Source organism: Manis pentadactyla, chromosome 12 (assembly GCF_030020395.1).
Source record: "Manis pentadactyla isolate mManPen7 chromosome 12, mManPen7.hap1, whole genome shotgun sequence".
NCBI lineage: Eukaryota > Metazoa > Chordata > Mammalia > Pholidota > Manidae > Manis > Manis pentadactyla.
Genome location: NC_080030.1, coordinates 96644221 through 96664568, shown reverse-complemented (window position 1 = coordinate 96664568; position 20348 = coordinate 96644221). Strand labels below are relative to the sequence as shown.

General features: G+C 34.1%; 1 protein-coding gene across 7 annotated transcripts in view; it reads left to right on the top strand.

Moving 5' to 3' along the window:
- EPHA7 (EPH receptor A7) overlaps positions 1-17192 on the top strand; it is a 160613-nt gene extending 143421 nt beyond the window's left edge. For 2 of the 7 annotated variants that reach the window (XM_036890415.2, XM_036890413.2), the window contains exons 10-17: positions 2773-2886; positions 3731-3916; positions 4633-4694; positions 6171-6380; positions 7085-7234; positions 13665-13858; positions 14832-14987; positions 16706-17192. In XM_036890415.2, coding sequence (XP_036746310.1) covers positions 2773-2886; positions 3731-3916; positions 4633-4694; positions 6171-6380; positions 7085-7234; positions 13665-13858; positions 14832-14987; positions 16706-16820 — 1187 coding nt within the window. In that variant the 3' untranslated portion in view covers positions 16821-17192. Of the gene's footprint in view, positions 1-1454; positions 2728-2760; positions 2887-3730; positions 3917-4632; positions 4695-6170; positions 6381-7084; positions 7235-13664; positions 13859-14831; positions 14988-16705 lie in introns of those variants that run through there. The other 5 variants (XM_036890414.2, XM_036890412.2, XM_036890417.2 and 2 more) reach the window with 4 other exon arrangements.
- Positions 17193-20348: the final 3156 nt, after the last annotated feature.

The window sequence follows — 20348 nt, the reverse complement described above, 5'->3', positions numbered from 1 at the left end:
AATATCTTTAACACTTCCCCACACAGAAAGGAGAGGATCAAAACTTGAATGCCTAAATTATTATGTCTACTTTAAAGTGCATATAAGAAGAGTAACCTAAGACTGCATAGTAGATATAGTCCCTCATTCTACCTATATGTAATTTGATGGCACACTCATTTAATATTACCATACTATGTCAGTATTCTTCCCTTTATTGAGTATGTCAGAGACATCCCCACATTATCACATACATTTAGTTTACTTGCATTTTAGCTTGCAAGTTCATACAGACAGTAAATTGAAACACAGCTTATCTAAAACTTGTATAGCCTTCTGTTCATCACTCAGTTTTAACATTTTGATACCATGTGTTTTTTTACATTTGACATCCAGTTTGTAATTAGAAGAAATAAACCTGCATGCTTTACTTGCTAACATAGAAAAGATAAGCTTGATATATAGAAAAAATATTTCATCTCTAAAGCAAAATATCAGTGGTGTTTTTAAGATATTTGACATCCATGGAAATTGTAAATGAGATATCAAAATCCAAAAAAGCTCACACTCCTAAATTGAGATAAGCAACAGCTCAGAATATTCAGAAACTATGTCAATATTTTCCTTATTTTAAAACATCCATTTTTAAATGAATAATGTAAAACTGAAGTATGCTTAACATATCCTATCCTGGTAAATCCTTGATATTTTGGAATCATCCTTTTTATAAGGATATCTTTTCTTGTCATTCGATGAGAATCAAGCACTTCATTTGATTTTATGACTGTATCTAAAACACATAAAGTGCAAAACTTTGGTCACAAGCTATGTACAGGTTGCTGTCCTTTTATCCCTTTAGTATACAGACAGTTTTCTTAGGTGCTAAGACTCCAGATTGAATTTTTACAGACACATGAAAGCAACCATTTAACTAGCTTTTAGCGCACTGAATTTAATACAATGTCCACTCATTTGTATCAGGCACCCTCAACTCTCCAAGGCCCCCAAGTGCTACATTTAAAGACATAAACACAATGGAGGGGTTTATTGAAGCAGTTCTAGTTTACATTTTGTTTCCTCCTACCATTTCTTCTAACAATGTCTTCGAATCCAAGCTGGGCAGTATTTCATGTTTTTATGCCAAAATTGCTCTAGCCTGTCAAAATGTTTTATGACAGCTTGAATAAAGAACCATCAGAGAACCATTTGAGATGCAGAAGGTTACCTCCAATCTAGTTCCCTTATCACACAACAAAACCAAAAAAAGAAAAAGAAAAAAGAAAGAAAGAGAGAATAAAAAGGGAGAAGATGGCTCATTCTCCATCTGCCTGCCAATCTAGGAGGTTAACCTATTGTTTTCTTCCCTTCTCTCTTTTTCTCTCCCCCCCCCACCTCTTCCCTGTACGCCTTCTTCTCTCTTTTCTCTTTCTATCCCCTCTCTCTTTTCTTCCTGTGTTTTTTTTTTTCATCTTCAGCTTTAGTAACAAATGAGCATCTGTCAGTTTTATAAACTGCAACAATAATTGTTTAAGACAATCAATTTTGGATAAACAATCAACTACAGCAGAATAAATCAAGATTTTTAAATCCCATTTTCCTTTATACATTCTGCTTCTTTTTGTTTGTTATATGTTTATTTTTTAAATATGATTTTCATTTAATGTGATGACATAAGCACAGGTAGGCTGCAGTGTAATACATAAAGTAATATATTGTTCTCCAAATAGTAACATTTAATAAAAAAGATTGTTCGGTGGCTTTGTTAAAAACAATAAAGTTTTTTGAGGATATAGTGTAATTCTTTTCATTGCATTAATATAACCAAATATATGCCTATCTATCATATCTTTGTCTTTAACCAAATGATTAGATTGGAAATACATTATTGTAACTGAATTTGATTTAAACTTGACATAGCATTATCTGTTACCTGCATGCTTCTGGGTGCATTTTAAGAAGATTTTAACTTTTAAGATGATTCTATGTTGTTTGAATTTTGACTACCTTTTCTGAGGCATATTGGCTACCTCCTTTCAGAGCCTTACAATTGAAAGTTCATATAAACCATTCCTCTTTCAAATTGCTGTCTTACATGGTTAGCAGATCCCAGGAATATTGTAAATTTTCTAACTTTACTCTGCACTTTGTACATCTGGCCTCTATTGCCTTTCAAGGTGAAGAAGAAACTGTATCTTTAGTAGATTTATCTCCGATTCTGTGATAGCAGTCCCTCACAGCTTGTACTAATTTTATGTATATGTCAACGGTGGTTGGTCTTTAAGAAATAAATCAAAAGAATAAGCAAGATGTCTAAATGTTTTTAATATTGCTGTCAGTATAGTAGGCTACCTGTAAATGAAATGTCTTCTTTTCCCAGTGTATTAATTTGATTGATTGACTGACTGATAGATTTACAAATGTGTTTCCAAGTCCATTACAAACCTCGATGTGGCTTGAACTATGCCATGATAGCAGTGAATTTAATTAAACCTCTAGTCTGATAAGAGTCATGTCAGAGAATTTTGGTGATGTCTTTTGTTGATTTACTGGAAAAGCAATTCAGTTAGTAACCTATGAGCTGGATCCTATGTTACCTATAGAAGCTTGCAGATAATACCTATACGCCAGCAGACTGAAGCAGTCTGTTAAAACTGCTGTGAATCAGGTGATGTGGAAGCAAGTTCACTGTTCCAAGGAGCACTCTGCATAATGAAATTCCTGGGCTGACTGCACAATAAGTGCTTTGCTTCATCACAGTCATGCTTTCTTACATCATTACAGTTAAATTTCCAGGCACCAAAACCTACATTGACCCTGAAACCTATGAGGACCCAAATAGAGCTGTCCATCAATTCGCCAAGGAGCTAGATGCCTCCTGTATTAAAATTGAGCGTGTGATTGGTGCAGGTAAGGCTGTTGTAGCTTCCTTGTTCAGCTGTTCCATTTAGCCAAGATCGAAAGTCATACATCATAATGACAGGCAAATAATTATACCTCAAGTATAGAACTTTTGCATTTACCTGAACTGTTGGAAGCAATGAGGCTGTACTTGTTTATGAAATGTTAGGGGAAAAAAGTGAAAGTGAAGCATGGAACGCAGAGAATCTGTGTATCTTTTGTCTTCTGTTGGGTTTTGAAGATAATTGTTCCATTATAAGCTGTCTCATAATTGCTCTGGTCTGTTCAAGAAATGACTTAGTGTTTAAAAAATCAGAGTGTTCTTGAATTTGGCTTGAATATACATTTCCTCTTACTCGATTTGCCATCTTTTTACTAAACTTTCCTTTTTATCTATTCTTCTTTGAATGTGTTGGTACAGTTCACCATTACACTAATATTTAATTCCACTTAGAAAATTCGTATGTATGAGCTTTAAAAGCAATATCATTTTCTATGTATATAGTGTATTTTTATAATAATTACACACTTTGGGAACCAAGTCCCTTAAATGTAGCTGACATAGTACACATGAATTCCAACCTTTTACATCTTAAGAAATATTTACTTCTCAAACCATAAAAGCAATAGCAATGTTTAGAATTTGCTAATGTACCTTCTGTATGTCATTCAGCATGTTTCAAATCTAACTGTTGTTTCTGAAAGAGGTTTTGTTAACCAAATTTGAAAAATAGTAACTTGTGTAGCAGATAGTTTAAGAAAGCTTAAGCATGCTTTTGAAGAACTTAATGAATTTAATTTCAGAGGAAATATTTCTGAGATTAAAATACCCCTGCCTGTTCTGTTACTTCAGGAGAATTTGGAGAAGTCTGCAGTGGTCGTTTGAAACTTCCAGGGAAAAGAGATGTTCCAGTAGCAATAAAAACCCTGAAAGTTGGTTACACAGAAAAACAGAGGAGAGACTTTTTATGTGAAGCAAGCATCATGGGGCAGTTTGACCACCCAAATGTTGTCCATTTGGAAGGGGTGGTCACAAGAGGTAGATATTAATTATATCTTTCATTTATCAAGGGTACGGTTAAAAATTAGTGTTGTTTGATACATGATTTTTAAAAATCAAATTATGAACATTCTGCATATTCTAAAGCAATGCTGTTTCTTGGTGTATTGTGACTAAAACAATTCTTTTGTGTCACTGCCTTAGGAAAAAAAAAAAGAATCGTGATAAATGAATGGAGGATTAAAGTTAAAGAATAAATCTGATAGATGGAGTCAATGACAGATATTTTCATTTAGCTTAAAAGTCATAAGAGTGATACAGTTTGTCTTTACATTTTATGTAAATTGTCATCTTCACTGAGTTTTGTTCACAAAACAGGAGTCAGAAGAACACACTGACTTTCATTGTTTAATTTATTTTTATAATTGTACTGAAAAAACTAAAATGCAGTACAATTATAAATGAATTATGATCGTATTCCAAACAGTAATTTAATGACTCTTTGAGTTTAGCAGCAGCACTGGATACATTAGAAACACTCACAAGTCACTCAGTCAGTCTTTCAAAAAAGCACCATGTCTTTTATCGAGGGTAAGAAAGGGAATAACCCTGACGTTTTGGTTACAGTTTCTGAAGCAGCACTTTTTTTTTTCATACACACACACACACACACACACACACACACACACACACGCACACACACACACACATATACACGCACATATATATATATATACGTATCTTTTTAATTTTAGGAAAACCAGTCATGATTGTAATAGAATTCATGGAAAATGGAGCCCTAGATGCCTTTCTCAGGGTAAGTAACAAAATTATCCTCCCCTTCTAAATACACTCTCTATGCTTCCAATATATTATTTGAACTTTTTTTTAGCAGTGTAAAATGTAAACCTGATACGCTTTCACAGATCAGAAAGTTATCTTTAAAATCAGATTAAAAATCAGAGTCCTGGCCAGATTCATGGGAATCTTTTTGAGCACTTAAGTGATACAGTATGGTTAAAAAAATAGTTTTGATTAGTATACTTTGAGTATACTCCTCAAGTAGGAGGATCCTGAAGCCTTGTAATCTGAATACAGGTTGTAGAGTAGCATTTTAGTTTTTTCAGTACAATTATAAATGAAGTCCAGAGGTAACAGAGAAGACTAAAAAGTGAGGTAACCATTCAGCCTCGGTACGATGATCCGAGGTCCGCACTGTGGAACCATTTCTACTATATTTGTTATGTGACCACCAAGCATAAAATGTTGAAGTATTAACATTTTTTAAATTAGTAGTGTGTGGTTATTTTAAAATGACAAGTTCTAAAATAAACACACATATTTTACTCTCGGAGATTGTTCACCTAAGAATATGAACTCTTCATCATTTTCCAAGTGACAAGGAGAAAATAATCTGAAGAATAAGAGGACATGCAGTTATCATATGTGATCTAGAATGACAGATTCAACCCAGATTGATAATTAATGAGAAGATTTAGAGAAAATTTTATTGCTGCATTTTCATGATAAGCATAACTAGCAACTTTCTGGAAGACAAGTCCATCCAGCGTATTCATCAACTCAAACCAATGTCCTCATGCACCATCTTTGTAGTTCATTTGGAGAATTCTGTGGGTTAAAAATGGGTTAGAAATATATGGCAGCCACCTCAGTTGCAAAGAGTTCTCCGTCCAATGTACTAATACAGCTATTTTAGAGAATCGCTGTTGCAAGTAATATTGCCACCAGGAGCAAAACAAGGAAAAATAAGAAATGAAAACAAAGTCAGCAGTAGAATCATTTTCTACTTCTTAGTTTTTTCTCCATCTTTAATCAAAATATTTTCTCCTTTCCATTTTTTACCATTTGGAGAAAAAAAAATCTTAATATATGTGTCTTCATCCCTCTATATATTATTTCATTACTTATATGATTGTTTAGCAAGTGGGGAAAACACTTAGCTGCCGGGGATAATGTTATGGACATCCCATTCATTACTTAACTTTAACTTAAGCATGAGCATATACTTTTGGATTTGCATGATCTGAAACTATTATTAATGAATATTAATAGCATACCGGTATACAAAGCTGAACGATTACCCTACTCGTATTATTTAACTGTCAGTTAAATCAGCACCTGTTATGTTTTTTATGAAAGTCTGTATTATATAGAATGTTAATTGCTAATTCCTGTAATACAGTAGTAAATGACTAGTATGCAGACACTTTTAATGTCATTTGTCCCCTTTTAAAGTACAGTTCACTGGACTTTTATTTTTGTGTTCCTGTAGAAACATGATGGGCAATTTACAGTCATTCAGTTAGTAGGAATGCTGAGAGGAATCGCTGCTGGAATGAGATATTTGGCTGATATGGGATATGTCCACAGGGACCTTGCAGCTCGCAATATTCTTGTCAACAGTAATCTTGTTTGTAAAGTGTCAGATTTCGGCCTGTCCCGAGTTATAGAGGATGACCCAGAAGCTGTCTATACAACAACTGTAAGAAAAAGTCTACTACTAAACCTCTTCATATTCCTTCATATTCCTGCAAAGAAAGGAGGGCTTAAAAATATAAAACCTAACAGTGGGAAAGAGGCAGATTGGTCTCAGCTTTTTATTGGTTCTGTTGCCTGCTGTTGAAAAAAATCACTGTTGCTTTTCAAACCACAATACGGGCTAAGAGAAATAATGATAAGAACAGCAACATGTTCTCCTGAAATTCAGATGTTTATGTAGATAATACAGTCATAGGCAACATCTAATTGCACTCATAATTGTAGCAGAAAAATATAATTCCTTTTTAAATAAAAATTTTAAGAGAATACTAACCATGCTCATTCTTAACAACGTTGTGATATGAGAAAAAAGGAAAATCTGTGAGGATTTACTTAAGTACCGCATATTCTATTCCATTTTAGAAATTATTTTGCCTCATTTTTCTCTGTCTTTTGACTAGACACTTACACTAAGACCACATAGGGCCCATTAAATTGAATTCCCTTAAAAAATAAAAAATTTGTAATGACACTTTAAAAAACAGTTTCGTCACTTTAAATACATTTAGAGATTTAAGATAGTAGACCTGATATGCTGCATTGCCAACCAAATATACAAACATTTATTAGCTGTAGCTTCATAACCCTACTATAAATGATTCATAAGTTATTATACATATTAAAAATATCAATTCCCTTTTCTAACAGGGTGGAAAAATTCCAGTAAGGTGGACAGCACCTGAAGCCATCCAGTACCGGAAATTCACGTCAGCCAGTGATGTATGGAGCTATGGAATAGTCATGTGGGAAGTTATGTCCTATGGAGAAAGACCCTATTGGGACATGTCTAATCAAGATGTAGGTGTTACACTATTTAAACAAAAAGGATACAATATACTTATAGCTATTATTGGAACGTGTAGGTAATGGCTCAAAAGAAACTTTCGTACAATTATAAAAATATGATTGCTGAGTTTCCTCAATTATTGCCACAAATTACCATGTTAATTACCACAAATTAGTGGCTCAATTATTTTCATTTTGAAGAATTGCTTTTTGTTTTTTTATTGAAATTCTCTGGATATAAGAAGCCTATGAAGGATATTTTCTCCTTAATAATGATAACAGGGCTGTGCTTCCGCAGTGGCGGCAGGAGAAGCACATGAGTAAAAGAATCATTTTTGGAGAAGTGGGGAAGGAAGGTTGTGTTTTATTTTTGTCTTTGAAGCTTATCTTTCTTTTAATGCTCTGGCAACATCTGTTTCAATCATCTGTTGACTGATTTAAGTAAATTTTAATTTCGAGAGACAAATGAGATTTGATGCTGAATATTGGTAAGTGTTTCATAGTGGTAATTTAGAATGTAATCACAATGCTAGTATCTTTGGAAATTTTTTTAAAAGTGTAATACTTTTTAAATGTGTGTTCTGTTACCTACTAAAAAATCAAACATGAGGGCATGCTAAGACATCAAAGATGCTGTTACCCTTTGAGAGAAGAAGTTGCTGGCAGCTCTCAGGGGTACGCATCTGACACCAAGGGGCCATTTATAAAACAATATAGCATAAGTACCAGTGAATATTTGTTCGGTTATGTTGAATTTTATCAAATTCACATTTTTATAGGTCAAAAACTTTCAAATACTGGCAGATGGTTGAAAACGGGAGTGAACTGTTGAAAATGGGAGAGAAATTTAGATAAAAGTAGAGCAACTGCAAAATCTAGGAAGGTGCCTGGATTTACACTAGAAATCTGACGACCTTGGTTTATAGCTGATTAGATTCTCCAAGGGGCACATTGGAAAGTCCAAACACTTGTAGGAAGAAATTTGGAGTTGTATAAATAAATACATGTTGAAGAGAAGAATAGAGAAAAAGGTAGGCAATGCCTGAGGAAAGCCTATATTGTCATTTAGAAGGATGGGACCCATTTGAGTAGTCAGTTCTTAACATACTCTAAACATAGGCTGCAATAAAAACTGTAGAAGCATACAGTTAAAACTTGAGTTATTTTTCAAAAAGAGACCATGGACGTTGTTATATTACATCAGGATCTTTACTTTTTTGATTGTAGAATTCTCCATATCAAGTTACTATGGTTCTTAAAACTTATAAATAGTTATTTTTAGTTCACTGAAGTCAGGCTCTTTGTTGGTAAGGTTATTTTCAGTACATTTTCCTATACATTTTTACATTACCTGTAAAATTGACGGCCTGAAAAGGGGTGGGGGACCTGATAAATCATGTAAATATTTTCATACTTTGGATTGAGGGATGACATGAAACTTTTTTGTTTGTTGTTGGTTTTTTTCGGAGGGGCGGTTTGGAGTTTTGTTTTTCAAAGATAAAAGTGAAAATGATGAATCCGTTTGGCAGAGGCAACGTTGTTAATATTTGACAGGTCTCAGTGTCAAAGATTTCATGGACTGTCAAAATATGGGCAAACAAATCCTTGGGGCAGAGAAAGAGAAATATTTACATTCCCTAGACACTTGGTAGAGTTTCATTTCTTTTGACACCTTCTTTCTGTACTAGATTCAACCATAAAGGGAATGACAAGAATGTAAGATGACTTAAATTGAAAGTTCACTTAACTTCTAGAAACAAATAAAAATGGTTAAGAAGGAAAAAAAAATCTTCAAATTTGTTTTTTAGAATTCCCTAAGTATTGTTTCTTTGTTTTCCTTGAAAATGAAATAACATAAATGTATAATTAGGTATCAAGAATTCACAGATATTTTTATTGATCAATGACATGTCTACAGTGACATTTAGTTCTGACCTGAACGTTTAGTACCATCTTAGTTTCGTGTTTTAATTGTCAAAGTCCGAATTATTAAATTCAGACATAGGTTTGTGTAGTAGTAAGAGATTACCCACACAATTCAATTTTAATCATGAAATTAATACTAATATTCCTCTTACAGGATAATATTCATTATTTTATACTTATTAAAGTGCTATTTGATCAACGATATATTTAATTTTCAATATGCAAATGGTGAAAAATTAGATAATTTAAAGTAATGAACTCCATTCTGGTAAAAAAATTCTCTAGATAAAAGCTTTTTTACTTGGATTCCGTGGTAGAAATTCACGGAGATCTGTGGACCTCTGGATGCATATGGAAACCTGTGTATGTGTGAATAGATTGTGTTTTGTCTGGGAATATTGCTTTCATAGATTTTCGATATATTCATTTTTTAAAAATTAGTGTAGATTGTTTTACAACGTCAGTCAATACACTTTATCTTACTTGAATTTAGTTGGTAGGAATTTGTCAGGGATTTTCAAAAACCCTCAAATTGTAAATGCCTTGGATTTTAAAAGACTTCAAGGAAAATGAGATGTAAATCGGTAGTCATAAGGATGATAAAAAAAGTTAAGTTCCTGGGGACATAAAGATAATTCTTAAAGTGGTCCATTAAAAGACATTTAAAAGCTTTGAAAATGCAATACACTTCTAGGAAATTTACCCTCAGCCAAAATGTGAGCCCCCAATTTTTTCTATTAAAAGTCACCACTGATTTATGACTTTGTTGACATATAGAAACAGAATTGTAGCTTTTTGGCAAAGCTTTGATATAATCCAGTAAATGGGGTCCAGAATATGTAATTGCATAAAATATGGGTCATATTATTATAAGGTTAATTAAATGAAAATGGGCGTAAGCAGAGAACAGAAGCCAGTCGTATTATATCCCATTTTGAGTTATTACTGGCCCATTATCTGAGATCTTTTTGTGCTTTTTTTCCCCTTAATTTCAATGATCACACTGTACTAATACTGACCGATTCTCAGCAAGCAGCTTTTGTTATTATTTCTGAGCATTTCCTCACAGTATATACCAAAGAAGTACTCCCTGTTGTGTCCCAGGAATCTTTTATAAAGGTGTTTTACCAAGTCACTTCCTATTCTCTGGGAACTATCTACAGTTAAAAACTGCTCACGAATGCTTTTCTTTTCATTAGAATACTACGGCTAGCACTGGACAGGCAAATCCAAGGGGTTTGTGATAATTTCACCAAAAGATTTTTTAAATGAACTCTGAATAATTACATAACGGTCTAAGAAATGTAGGTTAAACCATTTTACTTGTGTGCCTTGTTTCCGAGAATGTGTAAAGTATTTGCAGAAAGTCCTTTTTATCTTTCCGATTTCCTCAGTGGAAAATACAGTGTATCTAGTCAGATAAGAACTGCAGAATCTCTAGGTTCTGTTGGTGCCCCAATCATCCTCCATCGGCCAATTTATCCTCAAAGGGTGTGTATACCTTGGATGACGCCAAACTGTGCTTTATAGAAACAGAAGCAGCATCAAATATCTCTAGTCCTCCTACATTTAAGGGCATGTGCGTTAATGCGAGCTTCAGAGCCCAAAGTCCATTCCCAATCCAGCACATCTCTTATTTTTAAATGCTTAACTTTGCTGCTGTTCTTTTAATAATTTGTAAACCATTGTATCTTTGACAGCTAGCAGTTTCATTTTGTGTTGAGATAAATATAATCATGTGCTATAATAATAGGAATCATGAAGTTCCTATAATGAGGTAGGATAACAGCGGTTCATTAACTCTTTCCTGTAAGAGTCATTTAATGGTCCTATATGCTTTGTTCATTGGCACAAAGTCTTAACTATGCTGTGGTCAAAGCTGAAGAATCCGAAATGCTTTCATTAAGGCTTGGAGAGCTGTTGAAGAGTGTTATGTCAAGTGGATCCTGGTATGAGTCAGGTTTTAAAAGATTATTGAGAGGAGGAAAAAAAAAAAAATTATCACTTTATCTACGTTGTTCCTTCCTGGACATCTGAAGCCAAACTACAGGCAGGGAAATAGGTTAGAAAGTGGTGAAAAATACTGGCTGCACTGTTGTATGAACGTGGGAAAGGAGTCCTGTCAAATTAGAAAGATATTGCATATGTTCAAATACAAGCAGCCTCAAATATAAGGAAAGCCACTTTTCCCAATGTCAAAATGCCCACCCACCCCCTCATTTTTTTATGATTTGGTCATATTGAATACGTAAAGCTTTAGAAGTTACTAATTCGCTTATTCATAAGCTGAGCCACTGTTTAAATAACCCAGCTTTCCGAAGTACATGATGTTTATTTACATTGTTTGACATATAACACTTTTGAATCCAACTACTGTGCTAGAACTGGAATGTTGTACAAAGCCACATGAAATTCTTTGCATTTAAAATATTTTTTAAATTCTTTGCATTTAAAATATTTTTAAATGTAATCCCCCTATAGATAAATGTGATCTTTGCAGAGTTACCATTTGTGCACATTTGCTTGTGTGATGTATAGCTTTCTAAAGGGATATTTTAGAGAAATGTTTACAAGATAGCCAACATTGGTACATTGGTAGCAATGGGATAATAAACAGGGACATTTAAAAAATTTTGTCGTATGACTTTCACTAGCAGTCAATACCAACACTGATTAAAGTCACTTAAGGCTAAGGTGGTTCTCTGTAATTATTACTCAAAATTCTTAAGGCAACTCCCTATACATAATATGAGACTTTGTAAAGACTTAACTGTGGGATAAGAACTCATCATGTCAGAGAAAAAAAATATATATATATATATCTGTGTATCTATATCTATATAATATATATGGAAAAAATACCTATAGTATTTGAGCATGTATTGTATTTAGGAAAACTAATTGGCTGTGCATATAAAAGGCACAGTCCACTACTGTTCTCATTTCAGCTTTCTGGCTGGGATGACTGGATGTGCCATTGAAATAGTAAAAGTTTTGGGGGTGGAGGTAATAAATTTAATTTTAAGTATGTAGAGTAGGAGGTGTTTATGGAAAATTTAGATAAAGATGTCTAGTAAACTGAGGTATAGGACATAAAGCCAAGTGATCAGAGAGAATTTGGGCTAACGAACTTAAACCTACAATACTTCTAACAAATTTCTGTAATTAAGTTCACCTGTTTTCCTTTTAAACTTTACCAATTTGCATATATGGATTTTTTCTTAAAGAAAAGAGAATCTTTTTTTCTTACACACAAGATTTTCTGTAAAAATTGTCAATGGCAGCTACTTTATTCATTCCATCCTACAAACTTTTACATTTTAATGTGCTATTCTTGAATGTCAACAGGCATCTTAAGAATATGTTTCCCTACAGACATTAAGTTTATCAACATTTCTTAAAGCCAGCTTCTTGTATGCCTGCTTTGGCTTTATTTTCTCCAGAACTCAAGGTTCCTTTTTGTTTCAGAGTCACCTTTTCTTACATTTCTACTACTATTATGTCAGTCAATAGCAAAGGGTTTGTTAATCCCCCTTGAATAGTATGTAACTGTTTTACAAGTCGTGTGTTTGCCTTCCTTTTGTTTTCTGCGTGCTACTCAGATTGTAAACATTTTCAATTTTTAAGGTCGACTTTTGCTTTCCACACACTTAAAAAAAAAAAAGTCTGGAAAGTAACTTTTAGACTTGCTGACTGCCCTGTACAAACGTTTATAGAAGCCTATTTTCATTAACATTCAGAGCTTGATATAAATAGCATCTCAGGGTGTTACTAGATGTAAACAGGCAGTGATGTGCTAAAAGTTTAACAGCCAGCCCTGTAAGTGGGAAAGCCCTGATCTGTAACCTTTCCCAGTTGCCTTGTGGGACGTTCCCCTCTCCCAGCCCCAAAGGCTGACTTCAGTCTGTCACTGTGAGGTCACACATTCAGGAGTAAGAAAATGTGTCAATCACCTTCAGAAGCCAGTACAAACTGTCTCCAGCAGACACTTCATAAGTATACGTTCTTCATAGTATTCAAAATAATAGCGTACTTAGTAATACTTTCTGTCATAGTACATTCACATATTTTGATAACTCGTTCAAAAGTGTCATTTGAACTCTGCAAAAAAATGAAACATTTGGAGGGCCAATTCTGGGTAAATCAACTTCTTCTTACAACTTGAATAATGTGTAGATTTATAAACAAATATGTACATGCACATCTGTAGCCAGGTAAATAGTTCCATAGCATATTCCCTTTTGAAAACCTTTGGGATGACATTAAAAAATTTTCCATCTACTGCACCCTGAGTGAACTTAATTGCTGCTCCCTATTGCTGAATTAACTAGGAAGTGTCATCATACCATGCACCCCTTAATAACATGCTTAATATTCGTGGATGTTTTGGAAAAAATAACTCTTTTGCAAAGCAGTGTACTTCACTCTTACCTGGATAAAGCTCTGTGCCTACAGAGCGGTTCATTTTACCAAAATTGAACCTCAGTAATATTTTGGATGTCCATTTGGCTATCAGGTTATCAAAGCAATAGAAGAAGGTTATCGTTTACCAGCACCCATGGACTGCCCAGCGGGTCTTCACCAGCTGATGCTGGACTGTTGGCAGAAGGAACGTGCTGAAAGGCCAAAATTTGAACAGATCGTTGGAATTCTAGACAAAATGATTCGAAATCCAAATAGTCTGAAAACACCCCTGGGAACTTGTAGCAGGTAAGAAACACTTAAGGGAATAAAATTTGGGAGAAAGTCATATAATCACAGGAATCATTCATCTCCTCAGTCCCAGCCCAAAGGCAAAATGATATTTGTGTTCCATTATAAATCTATATTAAATTTATTATGTTTACAGAATTGTTTTTTTGGATCACTTTCCTTAATTAGTGTTTAAAGAGACTTATTCATTATTATTATTGTGTTTTAAGTTATGCTAGATATCACTGGCTGTCATTTTACAAGACTTTCTAAACCGGAATTCTGTTATGGGGGGGTGCGTTTCACATTTTCAAACCATGATTATTCTTTGGGTTTTAGTTACTGTAACACTAGTGTTTTGCATATTATTTATTGCATTGCTTTGCATTGAGTTCTTTAGTGGAATGATTCTGTGAAGTTAAAGTTTATAAAAGTAACTCAATATGTGATTGAAGAGGTGCACCCATTAAAGTGTCTGAAGCCCTCCGTTCCTTGCACAGGCCTTGCTCCCCTGTAATGCAAACCAGTAGTTCTTCAGCCACCAGGTAAACATGCTCTGATCCGTACTGGTGGCTGGTCAGGCCCTCGTGGAGCTCTGTGAACGTAGGTACGTAATGTTCTCAGTAGCACCTTCCTGACTGAATGAGTTATTCCACCACCAGATATGTTTGCTTCACTCCCTGTTACTTTTGGGGAAGCAAATGAACAAATGTTCACTGATTACAAATACTGTTGGCTGTACTTTTAAAAATACATGGAAGACACAATCTGGTGGTCATCAAATCTAAATACAATACAGATTTTGGAGTTCGTAGTCATGGGGCAACCTTTACACATTAGGTTTTTATTATCATACCTGTTCGTTTGTTATAATATCAACAATGAAAATATGTAAGTTTACTCTTTATGACCTGATTTTGGCATGGGCGAAGACATTCCCTCTTTAGTAATTCATGGAAAAAACTTGTGTTTCTGTTTCATTCCTATCTAGGCCAATAAGCCCTCTTTTAGATCAAAACCCTCCTGACTTCACTACCTTTTGTTCAGTTGGAGAATGGCTACAAGCTATTAAGATGGAAAGATATAAAGATAACTTCACAGCAGCCGGCTACAACTCCCTTGAATCAGTGGCCAGGATGACTATTGAGTAAGACTAAACTTTTAAAATTACATTTAAGTATTTATTAGGTAAAATCCAGCCTTTATCCATTAGGTCACCTTTATTCATACATTAAGGATGTATGAACCGCAGTATCATGGAGGAAAACATCTCTTTAATAAGTGCCTACTCTGTGCCAGGCATTATGCTAAACAGGCCTTGAACATACAAGTATCTTTTTTTAACCCTCAAGGTAACATTTTTATTAAGTCAAGTTTTACATACCGCAGGGCTAAGGCTCAGATAATTTAAATATTTTTCCTAAATTGACCAAACTGCTAAGTGATAGCTAATTTGTCTCCACAGTCAGTCTTCTAAACATCACCCAATAAGACTTACTCTTTCATTACCCACTGTCCCTTTAGGTTCCTATCACTGGGGAAACTTTCTCCATTGCAAAGGAGCATTCCTTTGACTATGTTTCTTCCGGACAAAAAAAAATATAAGAATCCCAAGTATACCTAATATGATTGCTTTCTGAAGAGATCAAAAGAAACTTAATTCAATTAACTAACTAAGAGTTTAACTCACATTTTGGAAGGTGTGTAATTGATTGGTTCATTTTTTTATTTTCTAACCTGAAGTGTGACTTGGTAAAACACATTTGAAATTGCTGTAAACTAGAAGTAAAAACTCAGGTTTCCTTTCTGTCTTCATCACTGATGATGTGGTCTTAAGAAATCCATTTAGCGTCTGTGTCCTTCAGCTTTCTTGGCTGCAACATAAACCCTGGCAAAGCAGTTCCTCTCAGTCGGTGTGTTTGAAAATGGAAAACGAGTATGCTGGTCCTATTTGTGGGCTCTTGTTTCTGTACCGTTGTGAGAAGGTTTTCATGTTTTTCAAATGAGAAGAAGACCAGCAATTAGCTGGCATGTCAGGAAATGACATGTGTGTGAATTTCAGCATGAGCATGCTGTTTTGGTGTTCTGCTAGTCACCACGTGGATGGAGCAGGCATAATTACACCTATCTCTCCAAAGCAACCTACTCCCCTGAAAAAATATGTTTCTCACAATCCTGTTGGACTACTGCTATGAAATCCTGCAGCTATATTTAATCTGCTTATGGAGGCCTAAGATCACTCTTTCTGGCTATTAGGAAAAGTAAAAAGTACATACACAGATACAGTTAGCTTAGGTCAAATGTAAGCTATTAAACATACATACTGCACACTTAAATTTCTTTTTCCTAAAATGTAGTCAAATGATTGCAATAAACTGAAGCAAATATAAAGCCAATAATATGCTCAGGAGTATGACATGAACATTAAACGCAGTATAAAATTTTGTATGATCATTGGTGATTCTTGAACTACTAGAGCCCAGAAATGTTTCCATTCATAGTATGTCCTATTTTAATGATTAAAATTTTCAAACTTCACTTAGGTTCAAGAGAACAACATTTCAAATAACACGTCCTGATCTTACCTTAAGTTAATAATAATTTTAAGATTTTGGCAAATGTTTTATATAAAACTTCCAATCAGCTTAAAACTTTTGAGTGCCTGAGAGGTCAGGGTTTTACGAAAGGCAAATGTTGATACAGGTTGCTGATCTGACCTGCTTGCAGGAATGTGATCAAAATACCCACAGTTAGATAAGATCTGTTTGCCTAAAATAAACAGATTATTAGGTAGTCGACAACAGTTTAGTACCCAATAAATTCTTTGTAAGGTAACTAATAAAAAATGTATTTGTCTTTTCTCAGGGATGTGATGAGTTTAGGGATCACACTGGTTGGCCATCAAAAGAAAATCATGAGCAGCATTCAGACTATGAGAGCACAAATGCTACACTTGCATGGAACTGGCATCCAAGTGTGATAAGCATTTCTCCCTTCCGAGGGAGACGATGGACCCAGAGAACAGAACTGGCCTTCGGTGTATGCAGAGAATGCTGCTGGAAGACAGTTGATGTCCTGGTCCTTCCTACCGTGAAGAGAAGATTTAAGAAGCACCTATAGACTTGAACTCCTAAGTGCCACCAGAATATATAAAAAGGGAATTTAGGACCCACCACTGGTGGCCAGGAAAACAGCAGTGACAATAAACAAAGTACTACCTGAAAACATCCAAACACCTTGAGCTCTCTAACCTCCTTTTTATCTTATAGACTTTTTAAAATGTACATACAGAATTTAAGAAAGAATATATTTGTCAAATAAAATCATGATCTTATTGTTAAAATCAATGAAATATTTTCCTTAAATATGTGATTTCAGACTATTCCTTTTTAAAATCATTTGTGTTTATTCTTCATAAGGACTTTGTTTTAGAAAACTGTTTATAGCTTCGGGCCTTTTTAGTGTTAATCTATGACATATTACCACACTGGGTACCTTTGAAGGAATCTCAAATTAAAAAAGAAGAAAAACATAGCATGATCGAAGATATATCTTTGTCAGAACATTGGTATCTTTTTTGTGCCATTTCGTGTTGTTTAATTAGTGCTGTTTTGATATTGTTTGCTAATTGGCAGGTAGTCAAGAAAATGCAAGTTGCCAAGAGCTCTGGTATTTTTTAAAAAGAAATTTTTTTGTAAAGATAAGACAACACACTATCTTTTCAATGAAAAAAGCAATAATGATCCATAAATACTATAAGGCACTTTTAACAGATTGTTTATAGAGTGATTTTACTAGACAGAATTTGATTAAAAAAAAACTCAAATTGTAGGTTTATGACAATTAAAAAAGAAAAAGATGAGGCGCTTCATCTCAAGAATGTTGGTGAACGCAAGTCTCTGAAAGTAAGAACTATCCAGTGTTACCTGAAATTCAATCTGAGCACATCAAGACTTTTTCAATATCAAGACATTAAGGAAATTTAGGAGGAATAGTTGACATATATTTTATATCCTATTCTGTTTAATGCAGTCCAAACATGAAAGGAAAGAATTAAGTTTTATATTAGAATGCTGAAGCATGATAAAAGAGGCAGTTCACAATTCGCACCTTTCAAAACAGTTTCACTGCACAGAATACCACCAATGCAGTTCAAAAAAAAAAAAAGAAAAGTCTTTTATTTGTGAACGCTGATGTGAGAAGCTTGTTAAAGGAAAGGACTCTTTTTACCATGTAACGAAGAAGTGAAGTTTTTTTTTCCTGCTTTATTTATTAAATCATATTATTTGATTACTGTGTTAGAATTTCATAAGCAATAATTAAATGTGTCTTTATAGATATTTCAGGAATGTATACATATTGTGAGGAATGCTTTCAAAAGTTAGGAAAATCATGAACTACCCCAGAATTGAACTGTTGTACTTCCAAAGAGAATTGGGCTGTTTATAATGATTTTAATAGAGAAAGATCCCAGGGATCGGTCATAATTGGTCTTGTTTGGTAGTGTGGGCATCCACAGAAAGACAAACAAATAACAAACAAAATCTGTAAATGTTCCTTTGTAAAACTTGTATATTTTATTTATACTGTCTTGTTTTGTACACACATTTCTCTGTAGTGGGCTCTGAATACATTGAAAATGCACTATATTTTTCTATTTTACTTTCAGAGCATCACAAAAGAACAGGTATTTTCAGTGCTACATAATGTGTTTTCCCACATTTAGGACCAAAGATGGCTATAGGAAAACTCAAATGGATTGCTTCCCAGACCCCTACCCACCCTTTTTACTTTTTCCTTTTAAATCACTGTACAGTGTTATTTGACCTTTTAATTTATTTTTTGATTGACTAGAAAAATCATTTTAATTTCACTAAAATGTTTTTTGTCCCTAAGGAAAAGTAATCTGTAAAATAACTTTAATTAGCATAACACAGTCACCTAGACACTTCCATTTGTAATCTTTGTAATAGACTGTAAATATATTTTTGGAACTATAACACAATGTGCTTGAGGGTTATTTTTCAGTGTCTGCAGTGTATACAAGTGTTTATACTAAGTACAGCACTTTACAATTCTAATCAGTAGCATTGGCCTTTGTGAGAATGAGTGAAAGAGGTGAGTGAGTGTTCTTAATTCCGTTTGGATTCTAAACTCACTAATAATGAAGTTCTTTTCTTGTTCATAGCTTAAGGTGCTTATTTTTTCTATTAAAATTAAATTAACAAAAAAGCCATTCTAGAAATAGAAGACATAGTATGGTACATGCAAATGGTGTCTTTCCTGCTTTTTTCTAGCACTAGATTTATAGTTGAGTAGTCTTTCTTGAGTAGAAGGGCAGAATAAAAGTTTTTTTGAGTTTTTTTTCAAAAATAACTTTTTTCTTCAGCAATATACCTCATCTGCCTTAAATTTTTTACAGCTCTTTACAGGGAAAGGGAAGAAGGGATGGGAAAGACACACAGCACAATAGGAAGTGTATGATGACATAACTCTCGTTCGTAGGTTTCTTTTCCCAATTAATATTATGATTTTGAAATACACGTATGTGAAACAGATATTCAGAGGAAAAAGAATTAACATTGTAATGCTGATTGTAATACTCTCTTCCAGAAAGAGATGAAATGGTATAATGATAAGAATGTACAACCTGCACCTTGAAATCTTTTTTTTTTTGATAAATTAGTGCTCAGGGGAGGAAGGGTAGAGAAAACGAATGTCAAAAATGGAATTCAAAAATTATAAAAATGCAAAAGGTAATGGCCTCCCTGCTTTAATAGAGCCACCTTTTTTAGAACGCTGTCTTCACACTCGACTTGTGTTTGGCATTCAGTACTGAAATAAAAGTAACTTCTGTTACAGCTCAATCTTAACATTTTCTCAGCAATTGATCTGGGCCTTTTTTCCTGGAACTGGTGGTTTAAGCTTGTCGGAGCACTATTAGTTGAATCATATTGTATACTTATGTAATCTACATTAGCTAGTACTATTTAGGACTATATTTTAATTGCTCCTCTTATCTGTGTTTTTTAAGACAATTAAAATGGTGTAATTCACCTCTCTCTTTTATTTAGGTAATGCTGATATTCTCCCTTTTGTTTCCTGAGTAGCCTAGAACTCTGCTGCTCACTGATGTGCATGTTCAAATAAATTACTGATGTGTATTTTTTTGCTATATGTGGAGAAATCATGGGGAACTTGGGGCGAGATGTGCTTTTTGTTGGTTGAATTTGTCCCTCCTTGCCTAAGAATTACTACAGGGGTCATCCTTTTCTAAGGACAAACTGCTTTGGAACAGTGTCTTCAATGTATCAAGCACAAATAACTCTTTCTTCAACACGAATCATAAGTCTCTTTTTACCAGCTTAAAATAATAAACAAGTCTATTAGACAATGTAAAGAAAATCCTGTCTCCAATCATTGGTGGATTTCTTTATGTTCCTTACTCATATACTTTCTTACACAATATCATGAAGGGAGGTGTTTACAGGTATTTATTGACATATTT